Genomic DNA, 13,582 nt, shown 5'->3' with positions numbered 1-13,582 from the left:
ATTGCAAAAAAACTCGCCTAAATAATACGTGTTAAATAGAGTGTCCGGCATTAGGTGCCGTCTGGCGTTACGGGACTTTCCCTAAGTAAAATCATAGGGATGAGTGTAAAATATCTAAGTTTGCAATATAATCTAAATTTCGATTATATTTTAGCAAATTAAGTTGCTCTACTCTTATATATCAATATAATTACTGATTATGAAACAAATGAGCAAATAATTAATTAATTAATTTGAATCAAGTATATAACAGTTTCCTCACATAAATAATGCCATATATAAGCATTAGGACCTACTTTGGTTTCTACTTTTTCATTGAAATTATTTCTGCAAATTATCGGTTGGTATTTAGGATTTGGGATACACTAATCGTATGCTTGGAAAGTGGCATTAGGACATTACAAAAGGAGTACACTCTTTGTACAGGGGTTTCGATCTCATATAGGGCATGGGCAGGACATCATGATTACTACGACACCACCGTTAGCGAAAATTCCTGGTTCGGATTAGATATGCGCAGAGGTAAGTTAACACAGTACAATTAATAATAATGAATATAAACAATTTTATTCCTTCCACAGGTTTGGAAGCTGCATGGGATTTGCACGGGCAGTATACTACCGATGTATATTCCAAAGAAGGTGTAAAATTGTAGAAAATCACAATTCTTCCGAACCACTATTTTTATATGTAGCTCATACCGCAGTACATTCTTCCAATTCCTACAGTCCTTTACCAGCACCTGATAATGTAGTCGATAGTTTCAACGGCATCGAAAATTATCAAAGGAGAAGATTTGCAGGTTAATTTACTGGAATCTGATTTTTAATCCGGTTTATCCTAACAATTGTTTGAATTTACAGCGATTTTAACAAAAATGGACGATGCAATTGGCGAGTGGTGGAAGCATTATCTAAGAAAGACATGCTGAAAGATAGTATAATTATCTTCTCAACAGATAATGGTGGTGCTCCAGCTGGATTTAATTTAAATGCTGCCTCCAATTGGCCACTCAGAGGGGTACAATCATATAAAATATATACTTAAAATAATATCCTGCCTATTCGTTATGATCTTCAGTTTAGAATTTTTAGCAGTAGTCCCATTGAACATAAATTGGTAACAATTCAACTATAGATTATGAATTGATTTTAATCTTTAGGTAAAATACACGTTGTTTGAAGGTGCCGTAAGAGGCGCCGGATTAATTTGGTCACTCTAATTAAAAAATCTCAAAGAGTAAGTAATCAAAGAATACATATCAGTGACTGGATGCCGACGCTATTTTCCGCTATTGGAGCTAATATATCGTTAGTATAATGATAAAACTATTATAAATTAGTGCTGTTGAAGACAATTCAATAACCAATGTTAAATTTTTAAGAATAAATAATTTGGATGGCATGGATTTAGGAAAAGTTTGTCTGAAGATGCACCGTCGCCAAGAAGTGAGATTTTATTAAATTTGGACGATAGGTATAAACAAGCTGCAGTCATCGATGGAAGATATAAACTAATGCAAGGTATTATGAAGCTGAAATTTGAATAGATTTGCTTTATCATAATTATGGTCTATTAACTTTTTGAAATCTCGGCTTAATACACGTACATTGGTACCTACTATTCAGTAGAGTCGATCACTAATTAATGATACATTGATAATTACGTTACCTAATTTTCAAAAACGAAATATTTTGATAACAAGCAAGGCCACAGATGATTTTTAAATAAGATAAACGAGACCCACAATCACGAATTTCTAGACTTTGAGGTGATCGCGATCGACCTGTGGACTGCCATGATATTTTACCGTGCCATGATATTTTACCTTTATGAGAAAACGCTTATTGAAAAAAACTTATGAAATTTAATTTATATGAAATTCGTATTTTAGTACAATCAGAATATATTTGATAAACAATTTCTGTTCCACAGTTTTGCATTAGACTGTGTATCCCCATTTGGCCATATTGGAAGACCCATCTTGATATTAGATAATGGCAGATAATTCTATATTTGAAAGGATAGACATTCGATATTGTTTTATTAAGGTGACCATATCACAAGGTGTCCCGGTTTTTTCTAAAAATAATATTTGTCCCGGATTAGATTGTTATAGTTTTTAAAAACTATAGGTCTAAATTGAATCTTCGCTCTTACTTGATAATTAATTGATTTAAAAAAATATTACTCTTAAAAAAAAAAACAAATTTTAAATAGTATTTTTTATTCTAAAATCATATTAAATTTTTTAGCATACATCCCTCCCCCGTCCAGGACTTACCGTCTCGGTTTTGACATAAAAAATATGATCCTTAGTTTTTTATATATTTAAGTGTAATTTTGAGTACGGAGCAAGCAAATCATCTTATTTATTTATTTATTTCTTTGGTATCTCTTTACCATACACATTTTCTGCATGCATTTTTTTAATAAAATCGTTAGATATAATATTTCTCCATATTGTTATTTCTTTCATATTATTAATTTCTAATGAAAATTTGCCTCTATGTTCTATATAATTTGCGCAGAGTCCAATTATATATATAACTATCACAAATTTGTACCAGAATTATATGAAGTTTTTACAATTAGTACCTACTCTCCCGCTAATTGAACATTGATTAAAAAAACTTTGCGAAAAACGAAATTAAATTTTTGAAAACGAAGAGTAAACAATGATTCGATAAATAATAATTCATTAGTTGATGGAAGTAAAAATTAGCAAATCATCTCTTAAAATTAGAAATGATATGCTAGCAATATATACATATTTGAAAAACATATATATGTATAAATACCAATTTATACAAACGTTTAAATATTTGCAATTATATCAGGAGACATTTTCAACGGAGGATGGAATGGTTTGGTATGGACCGTCTGGGCGCAATATTACATATAATATGGACAAAATCTTAGCAAGTAAAACTAGAAAGGCTTGGAGAAACTGGGATATGCTCCAACTCCAGAACAAATTACCTCCTAAGGTGAACACAATTTATTTAATATAGTAAACTCTATAAAAAACATAAAACATAATGAGGCTGAACATAAAAAAACACAAAAACATAAATTTCTAACAAATAAAAAATGATTTTTTTAGCTAATTTGCTGTATTAATATTATAAAAATAACTGTAAAAATTTATGTAACAAATATTTCAGAAAACAAGCTGATCTCGAATGCCCTGAAATTAAACCATCAACTGAATGCAATTTGAAAATGGGCCCTTGTGTATTTGATCTTGTTGCTGATCCATGCGAACAAAATAACTTAGCTCAAAGGTAAGAAAATAATACAAAATTGAATAAATAATATGTAATATAATAAACTATAAGTTATTTTCTATCGTAATAACTACAGGTCTGAAACTTCATTTTTGTAGAAATTTTTAATTATATAGGGAATACACCGATATGTATCAGGTACAGTTAGTGAATAATCTAGTTTAATATTAGTTATATTATTTCGTTATTAGACTAATGATGTAACAAAATAGACTTTAAATTATGATATATAGGATTGCACATCACTAGATTTCTAAATGTCAACAAAACTATTTTGACCAATCTAAAATTTCATAATTTTATACAATTTTCACTTGAAAATAAAGATAGCAATATCTTTCCAAGTGAAAATAGCCCTTGATTCACCAATAAGAAGTTAGCCCTATTAGAGAAATCGTAGTACTAAAATCATCAAATATGGATGGATTAACCATTGGGTTACCATCTAAAAACACGAAGGAGAAGTTTCAGCCCAACTGCTTATAGGACGTAAGATTCTGATCGCTGTTAAGATTTTTTTTTATTATCTCTTTGATATCAAATAAATTTGATGAATTTACAATAGTCGGCCGAAAAGATATGGGTAAAAAAAAATGAACAAAAAATTCGTCCTCTTTACATTAAATACAACTGGGCCTGCTGGATATTGACAAAAAATACTGAATAACGCTTACATTTAAATTAATTTAACATATCTTTTACTTTTATATTTTTGTATTTTTAGTGAACCACAAATACTAGAAAAATTACAAGATTTACTGGCTACCTACAACTCTAGTTTTATTATGCCTCCAAGCAACCTACCAATTGATCCGAGATCCAGGCCGAGTCTCTTTGATCATACCTGGTCAAACTTTGGCGATCATAACATTACTTTGCCCTTGTAATAATAAATAGCATATAAGATTACATTTTACATATAATATGTGATATGAAACAATCAATATCTATTTGATAAAGAAGATATTTGCAGTGTTTTATCGATTAATTCATGTGCAGTAAATAAATTGTTGCATAAATTATTAACCTGTTATTCTTATCATTCTGAAGTAATAAAATAAATGTGTGCGCTGAGACCAACGCGGAGAATTTATTTCTAAATGTTTCCATGTTAGACGAAGTAAAACACAGTTTGACATAGTTAAATCTTATATATAAAGTGTGTTAATAATTGAATTTGGTTTTCCATAATTTAAAGACTTCGACACAAAGATCTAAGGATTTAATCAAATATGTGATAAGTGTTTTTAAAACGTTGCTTTTAAAATCGTGATTTCTAAAGTGTAAAAAATTAACATCATAATCAATAATATATCAAAATGCTTACGTTCATCACTGACAAAATTATTGTATTATTAATTTAATACATTTTTATTACACTTTAATAAATAATATCACACCTGATAAGTTAATATTATTGATTTAATACTATAATCTCATCTAAATATTGACTTCGTCATTAGCAATATCATAATCTTTATTAGCCGATTAACTAAAATTTTATCACACAAATTTATACGATGTAAAATGTAAATTATACGTTTATTTATTTGTATAATTGCAAAATGGCTAGCCGAGAAAATATTTTTTTGTGCTTTTTAATATTTGTGTCAAACTGCTGTAGCTTGAGCTTTTGCGAAAATGTTAAAAGACCTCATATAATATTTATTTTGGCTGATGACTTGGTAAGTTAATTATATATTTATTGTAAATACTATTGTAGAAAATATATGTGTTTAGAAACAACATGTTATTATCTCTCTTATCGATGATGTTATTATAATACTTGAAATAAATCTAGTATCAGCTGATACATAGATTTGTGAAGTAGCGAATAGTGTCAATTGTGGTATTATTTTTAAATTTTTGACAAACATAAAAAGTTTAAGAGAGTTTAATTTTTTATAATTATTTCTGAATTTTCAATCGATTTACATGATAAATGTTCCAAAATTAGCAAAAATAAAAATTGATTTATTAATTAATTATAAATTAATAATTTTCAAACACGCAAGTAAACTGTTTAATATATTGGCAAAAGTGCAACTGAATCAACGGCAATGTTGATTCAGTTGCCACAAGAATAAAATTATACAAGTGATGATTTGCACATCTCAAAGTTTCCTTTATCAGTAGTCTAAAAAGAAATGTTTTAAGGTGTTGTTCAGTTTTTTTTACATTTTTTCATGTTCATAGACTTTTTTCATGGTTTGATTTTACTATACAGAAACTATAATATTTCAGGGTTGGAATGATGTCGGATTTCATGGTTCATCACAAATTCCAACACCTAACATAGATGCCCTTGCCTATTCTGGAGTGATTTTGCAAAACTATTACGTTCAGCCACTATGTACACCATCAAGAAGTGCTCTAATGACTGGAAAATATCCAATTCATTTAGGTAATGGCCATTAATATTATTAGACATAATTTTACTAAAAAACCTTCAATGTTGTTCAAAAAACTTGTTTAATGAAATTGTCCAGGTAGAGTCAAAACATAATATTATTTTCTTTTATAAGCTCAAGAATTTGCAATTCAAAACGAATTTCATTAAACACTATACAGAAATGAATATTTCTATACATAATGGTATATGTCACATCTAGGATATCTTTGTTTTTTTTTGTTCTGATTTGATTTTACTGTGTTTAATTAATTTTTTTCCCCCAAAAGCAATCGTTTTGTCAATACAAGCTGAAAGTTATTTGAATCATTCAAATCGGATGCTTAGTCCTCTCAAAAACTGGTATTTTATGCTATTTTTTATTGTTATTTTTACTGCTATTATTATTATTTTTCTTTTGATTCCTCTCCTTTGTGTCACAATAGCTTATAAGATTAAATTGTATCTTGATTGCTATTAATAAATAAATAAGAAAAAATTGAATATAGCAAAAAGCAAATAGTAAATATAATAAATTCATAAATCTTGTATAAATTTTAGTATGAATCGATGAATCGATAATGTATTACAATTCCATTAGACAATTTTATTGTTTAAATCTGCACAGATTTGCAAGGCGTTTCATATAGAACAATTATATTTACCATAAATATTATTTATGTAGCTTCAAAATTCATACAATAAATTAACTAAATTAGGAATGCAGCACAAAGTTATAGACGCCGGAGAACCACGTGGTCTTCCTTTAGGAGAACGTTTGCTTCCTCAATATCTTAAGGTATGAATACTAGTTCCTATATACGTTTATTAAATTTTCTAAAATTGTACAAATAATATAGATTGCAGTTCTAATAATTTATTATATTGATCTATTCTAATAATCTATTATAATAATATTATATGATTCTCAAAAAATTATATTATCAAAATAATGAAGCGCTTTATTTAGAGAATATGAGTAAAATTATTAATAGATCAAACGAAATTTTCTTTATTATTTTGTATTTTATATATTTTTAGGATTTAGGATATAGTAATCATATGATTGGTAAATGGCATTTAGGACATTACAAAAAAGAATATACACCTTTATATAGGGGATTTGATTCACATCTCGGAATTTGGTCCGGATATCACGACTATTATGATCATTCTGTCTATGAAGAACCATGGTACGGTTTGGACATGAGGAGAGGTAAATTCAGCCATAAGAAGATATAATTGATGAAATATTACCAGTCTAGCAAAAAAGTGAATATTTCTATAAATAATTTGCATATTAAATTTTGGATGTAAATTTTATCCTCTATTTCATTTAACTATTCTGTACTAAAACTTTATTCTGAAATTTATGTAATAATTTTTGATCATTCGATCAAAACAATTCGATTTTGATCATATTAAAATATCTTGAAACCTTTTATCGGACTAGACTATATTTCTAAAAATATTTTTAGGTATGGATGCTGCTTGGGATTTACACGGTCAATATTCAACAGATGTATTTTCGCAAGAGGCTGTTAAAATTGTAGAAAATCATAATACAACTAACCCTTTATTTTTATATATGGCCCATGCTGCTGTTCATTCTGGAAATACCTATAATCCTTTGCCAGCACCTGATGAAGTGGTTGAAAGTTTTAAAGGAATTGAAAATTTTCAAAGAAGAAAATTTGCAGGTATAATTTTAGCCAGTTTGTACGATCAAATTGAATTTTTTTACTGGCACCTCTGAACGAAATTATAATTTTAGATGCCGACAGGTATAATATAAAGTCAAGACAATGAAAATTTGATAATTATCATTGTTGGTTACCTGTAAATTTTAAAGTCAAATAAACATTTAACCACTGATGCTTATCTTAGATAAAAATCTCAAAAGCTATGCAAAAACCGTTAATTTATTTCTGATAGATTTATATGTTAATACGTGGTTTATAATTAATTGAGTAATATTTTAATAAAATTTTAAAGCCATATTAAAGAAAATGGACGATGCTATTGGAGATCTTATAGATGCTTTGGCACGCAAAAATATGCTGAAAGATAGTTTAATAGTTTTTTCTACTGATAATGGAGGATCTCCTGTGGGAATAGGTCCAAATTCAGCATCCAATTGGCCACTTAGAGGGGTAAGGATTGTTTTTGTTATAAATTATTAAAATGACATACTTTTGACGTAAATTAGTTATATTAGAAACGATATATTTTGACGATAAAAAATTACAACTAATTCTTGATATTTTATAGCTATAACGCTATAAAATATCATGCTATAGATTTTATAAAGTGTTTGAATAATCATCAACTTTTATCTGTCTACTATGATTTAAGCTTGATTTGATTGAGAGATTTGATTTAATGATTTTAGGCTAAATTCACATTATTCGAAGGCGGCGTAAGAGGAGCTGCTGCAATTTGGTCGCCTCTAATTAAAAAATCTCAAAGAATTAGTAATCAGAAGATGCATATTAGTGACTGGTTGCCTACATTACTGTCAGCAATTAAGGCAGACATTCCGTAAGAAGTATTAGCATATACATAAAACAATACATAAAATAAGTAAACTTCATACTTTCAAAATAAAATTACTAAATTGTGGTTAAATACTTCAGTATAAAAGACTTGGATGGATTAGATTTATGGAAGGCGCTATCTGAAGACAAACCATCACCAAGGAATGAAATTTTATTGAATATTGATGATATTTACGGCCAAGCAGCTCTGATTAACGGAAAATTTAAGTTAATAAAAGGTATGAATGAAAGAAATATACGTTATTTAGTTCAGATCCGTGGTTTTCAACCTGTGGGGCGCTAGGAGTACCTAAAGCTGGTTCCAAAATATTATCTTCAAAAGTAAACTAAAATTTAGCAATGGTATACAGAAATTAACAAAACAATTTTTTTATGTGCATTTTTACATATATTGCATAATAATTTCTAGTTTGATAATATCAGTCGAGTATTTATGAAATTAAATTGATGAAAAAAATTAAGGGATGCGTATTTTTTCTGATAAGGATGAGGTGGCGCAATGCAAAAAAGGTTGGAAGCCACTGGTATATCATATACTCGACAAAAGTAATTATTACTATATGTTTTATTGATAAACAGTTTTTTACACACTTTGATTAAATTTGTCGTATATTTATTTCCCTAAACCACAATTCCTAAACTATTGAAAATAAGTCTAAATTGGCACCTCAAATTTTGTTCGGTATTTGTCTAACTACAGCAGCATTATATTTATCGTTTTCCAGAAAAATATTACTTATTCAAACATATGCCAAATATTAAATAAATGTATATTAAAATGATATTTTATTACTAGGTGATATATTTGATGGAGAATTGAATGGTTGGTATGGACCTTCTGGAAGAAACGATATTTATGATATTGAGAAAATGATTGACAGCAAAGTTGGTAGAGCAATGAAACGTCTTGGTCAATACCCATCAATAAATAAAATTAAAAAATTAAGGTAAAAATTGCTAACATGCTAAACAACACAATGCATCAAGTCTAATTAAATAATTCTGTTTTTAAAATATTTCATTCGAAATATTATGGTCTTTTATTGCATTATTAAGCCTTCTGAGCACTTTAATGGTAATGTAGCAAATGACCTCATAATTTTTATATAAACTTTATTTTAGATATAGTTCAGAAGTCAAGTGTTCAGAAACAAAAGCCTCATCATCATGTGTTTTGAAAAATGGTCCTTGTTTATTTGATCTCATTGCTGATCCTTGTGAACGCAACAATTTAGCAAACAGGTAACTGAGTGATAATAATAATTTACTACTAACCGTTTACAACATAAATTTATTGTTTTATTTTATAGAAAACCAGAGATCTTAAATAAACTCTTAAATTTGCTGGACAAATACAATTCCACTATAGTTCCACCAGGAAATTTACCTAATCATCCACAAAGTAATCCTAGCTTATGGGATCATACTTGGACGAATTTTGGAGATTTTGACACTTCAATTGATTGACAATATTAACACTGGCAGGATAACTTAATTAATAAAATTTTATTTTTTAAAAGATTTTTTTAGAAATATAGTTCAGCTTGTCACAAAAAATATTAATTTCTATAGCACTTTTCTCATATAATTGTTATTACTTTAACAGAAACTATTACTATAATTGTTATTACTATAACAGAAAATTTCACTCTATCAGGTACTGTCAATTTAATATAAAATTGAAAATAATGCCATCTTTTAATTAAATTTAAGACTGATTTGTAATATTAGAATTTGTCGATATGATATTGTTAGAATACAAAATTATATATAGAATGCGGACCTGATGAGGATATCTATCTAGGAGTGAAAGAGGGGGTATCTCCATCATGGTATAAAAGAAAGAAGTTTCAACAAAATCATTCTATTTCGACTGCCTGCCCAAAGGAATAATATACCTTGTATTATTGTATAAATAGAATACTGTTATGTAAATATTATCAAAGTAATAAATTTTATTTTACCATTAACATTGGTTATGGGCCCAGATAGAAGCCCAGGTGAAATCCCAGGTAGAATCCCAGGTACAAGTCCAGGTAGAAGCCCAGCGTACTGAGCGAGTTCGGGAATCTAGAGACTGATAACGATTAACGGGATCCTGACGTAAACAGTGAGTGTTTTTGAAGTATAGAATTTAAAGTGTAGTGTTGTTTACAAAAAGATGACGTCTTCAATCAAAATCGAACCATTGTGCGAGGAGAACTATGATGAATGGAAAATTCATTTAACAGCCATTCTGAAGAAGAATGACTTATGGGGATATGTAAGCGGCGAAATAGCGAAACCGTTGACCGCCGAAAAATATGCGGAATGGGTTATAAATGACGGAAAAGCGCAATCTGATTTGGTACTACACATGAGAGGAAAAAAATTAAAAATGTGCGCGCGTCTCGGTTCCGCGAAAGCGATATGGGACAAATTGCAGGAACTATTCGAAAGTCGGGGTGCAACGAGGCGAACAACTCTCATGAAAAAATGCGTAACATTAAAGATGCATGAAGGCGATGATTTGGCAAAACATGTGACAGATTTTTGTGAAACTGCTGCGAAACTCAACGATATCGGCATTGTAGTCCCAGACGAAATGCTGGTAACGTTACTAATGCACAGTCTCCCTGAATCATTCGCAATGTTTAAAGAATCCATAGAAGCGCAGGAGAAGTTGCCAACACTGGAAGTTTTAAAGGTTAGATTGTTTGACAGAATTCAAGGCAACAAACTAGATGAGGAAAATAAACATTCACAGGGGATACTTTATTCGGAAAGAATAAATAAGGAGCCATCAGATCATAAATCGAATGCTGCATATCGAAGAAGTATATGCCATAAATGCAAGAAAGTCGGACATTTTGCACGTGATTGCGTAACCAAATTTGAATCACGTCGGCAAATAAAGTGTCATAGATGCGAAAAAGGAGGACATTTTGCTCGAGACTGCCGATCGAGGTATCCAGCCGGTAAGCAGTCCACAACATATAGTAGTGAACAAAGCGTGTTGTTTGGCTTTAATGAACAATCATCATTACCAGACAATATTTGGTGCTTAGATAGCGGGTGTACAAGCCATATGTGTCATCAAAAGAATAATTTTGAAAACCTTAATCGATCAAATGCGGAATTGAAACTGGCTAATAACGACTGTACTGTTATTAAAGGAATTGGAAATATTCAGACCACGTTTGAACAAAATAAAGATAAACACGTGAGATTAGAAAATGTGTTATATGTTCCAGACTTACGAATTAATTTATTATCAGTATCTAAAGCCACTGATAATGGATATAAAGTGATTTTTACACGAAAGAGTGCATTTCTAACTAAAGAAGGCAAGATTGAATTGAAAGCACGTCGTCGAGGTGATTTATATTATATTAATGAAAAAGTGAATTCAGCGAAAAGTGTGAGTGAAAATACGAAGGGTATTGATGTGTGGCACAAAAAAGTTAGGGCACTTGAATGAATATGACATTAAAGCAATGGTTAAAAATAAAAGAGTGCACGGTTTAAATGTAAATATTAATAAAAGGTTAACAAATTGTGAAATCTGTGTTAGTGAAAAACAAACGAGATTACCCTTTCCAAAATCGAAGGAGATTCGTACGAAGAATTTATTAGAAATTATACACAGTGATGTATGTGGGCCAATGAGAGCTCCTTCATTCTCAGGTATGAAATATTTTGTAACGTTTATTGATGATGCATCACGTTGGTGTGAAGTATATTTCATAAAGTGTAAATCCGAAGTACTGAGTGCATTTAAGCAATATAAAATGTATGTAGAAAACGAAACTGGACACAAGATTAAAGCTTTGCAGACAGATAATGGCAGAGAATATTGTAATAATGAATTCAATAATTTTTTAAATAATAATGGTATCAAAAGACGGCTTACTTCACCGTATACGCCTCAACAAAATGGTGTAGCCGAAAGGAAGAACCGGACATTGATAGAAATGGCACGTTGCATGTTAAAGCAAGCGGGGGCACCACAACGGTTTTGGGCTGAGGCTGTTTGCAATGCCAATTACACTAGAAACAGATGTCCAACAAGTGCACTAGATGGATGTATACCATATACGGTATGGACTGGAAAAATTCCAAATTTAGGTTATTTACAAATATTTGGATCAAAAGCATATGTTTTGATTAAAAATGGTAATATCAAAGGAAAATTTGATTCGAGATCTAAACCTGGAATCTTTGTTGGTTATTCGAATAATGCTAAGGCTTATCGAATATATATACCGGGAAGCAATAAGATAATTGAGAGCAGAGACGTTAGATTCTTGAACTATTCTGGATTTAATAATGAATATAGTGAGATATATAGTGAAAATGGTTATGATGTATATTTAAAATTAGGAAATGTCGAGCAAAATACAAACCATGAAAGACCAACACAGCAGCAATCAAAACGTGGAAAAGGGCGTCCTAGGATTATTCGGACAGGTCATGCGGGAAGGCCGCGAAAAGAATACCAAATAAATAAAGAGATGATCGAAGATACATTAGGAGAATCCTCTGGAGAAGGGGAGGTTGATAAAGAGATTTCAAACGAAAACAATGTGATTAGTGAAAAATGTGAAATATTTGAAAATGCTTTTAATATATCCAAAATTAATATTACGACTTGGGAACAAGCTAGTCAGCTAGGTGATGCTGACGAATGGAGGAAAGCGTTAGAAGACGAGTACCTTGCGCAAATCAAAAATATGTCATGGGATATAGTTGAGAGACCCACACAAAAGAAAGTTATTGGAAACAGATTTGTTTTTACAACAAAATTAGATGGAGAACCTAATAGAAAAAAGGTGCGGTTAGTTGCAAAAGGATGTTCACAAAAATATGGTGAAGATTTTTGTGAGACATATTCTCCGGTGGCTTACTAAAGGTTTGACTAGAAATAAACACGAAGAGTGTCTGAGGAGAATTGGAATGGATGGACTGCAAATAGTATAATAAATATAATTTTGAGGGGAGGTGTTAGAATACAAAATTATATATAGAATGCGGACCTGATGAGGATATCTATCTAGGAGTGAAAGAGGGGGTATCTCCATCATGGTATAAAAGAAAGAAGTTTCAACAAAATCATTCTATTTCGACTGCCTGCCCAAAGGAATAATATACCTTGTATTATTGTATAAATAGAATACTGTTATGTAAATATTATCAAAGTAATAAATTTTATTTTACCATTAACAGATATAGATGATAAGAGTAAAATAATCGATTAGCTTTGAGTGAATCACGATTTGCTAATATTTTTGAATATTCATTTACCTAGCAACTTTCTTAATCTTATGTTCAAAGTATTTCGAACAAAATAATGTAATATAATCAGC

General features: G+C 30.0%; 1 protein-coding gene and 1 pseudogene across 1 annotated transcript; both read left to right on the top strand.

The window, feature by feature from the left end:
- The first annotated feature begins 426 nt into the window (after positions 1-426).
- On the top strand, positions 427-4,177 carry LOC113365348 (annotated as a pseudogene).
- A 678-nt stretch (positions 4,178-4,855) lies between these two features.
- Positions 4,856-9,704, top strand: LOC113365346 (arylsulfatase I-like). Its single transcript, XM_026606924.1, has 11 exons — positions 4,856-4,975; positions 5,535-5,694; positions 6,399-6,478; positions 6,721-6,895; positions 7,158-7,379; positions 7,675-7,832; positions 8,072-8,220; positions 8,316-8,455; positions 9,034-9,184; positions 9,360-9,479; positions 9,548-9,704. The coding sequence occupies exons 1-11, from the start codon at positions 4,856-4,858 to the stop codon at positions 9,702-9,704; spliced, it is 1,632 nt and encodes a 543-aa protein (XP_026462709.1).
- Positions 9,705-13,582: the final 3,878 nt, after the last annotated feature.

Source organism: Ctenocephalides felis, unplaced genomic scaffold, assembly GCF_003426905.1.
Source record: "Ctenocephalides felis isolate EL2017-DRISC unplaced genomic scaffold, ASM342690v1 CF-g0.4_SCAFFOLD_00912, whole genome shotgun sequence".
NCBI lineage: Eukaryota > Metazoa > Arthropoda > Insecta > Siphonaptera > Pulicidae > Ctenocephalides > Ctenocephalides felis.
This window is presented reverse-complemented; position numbering and strand designations above follow the sequence as displayed.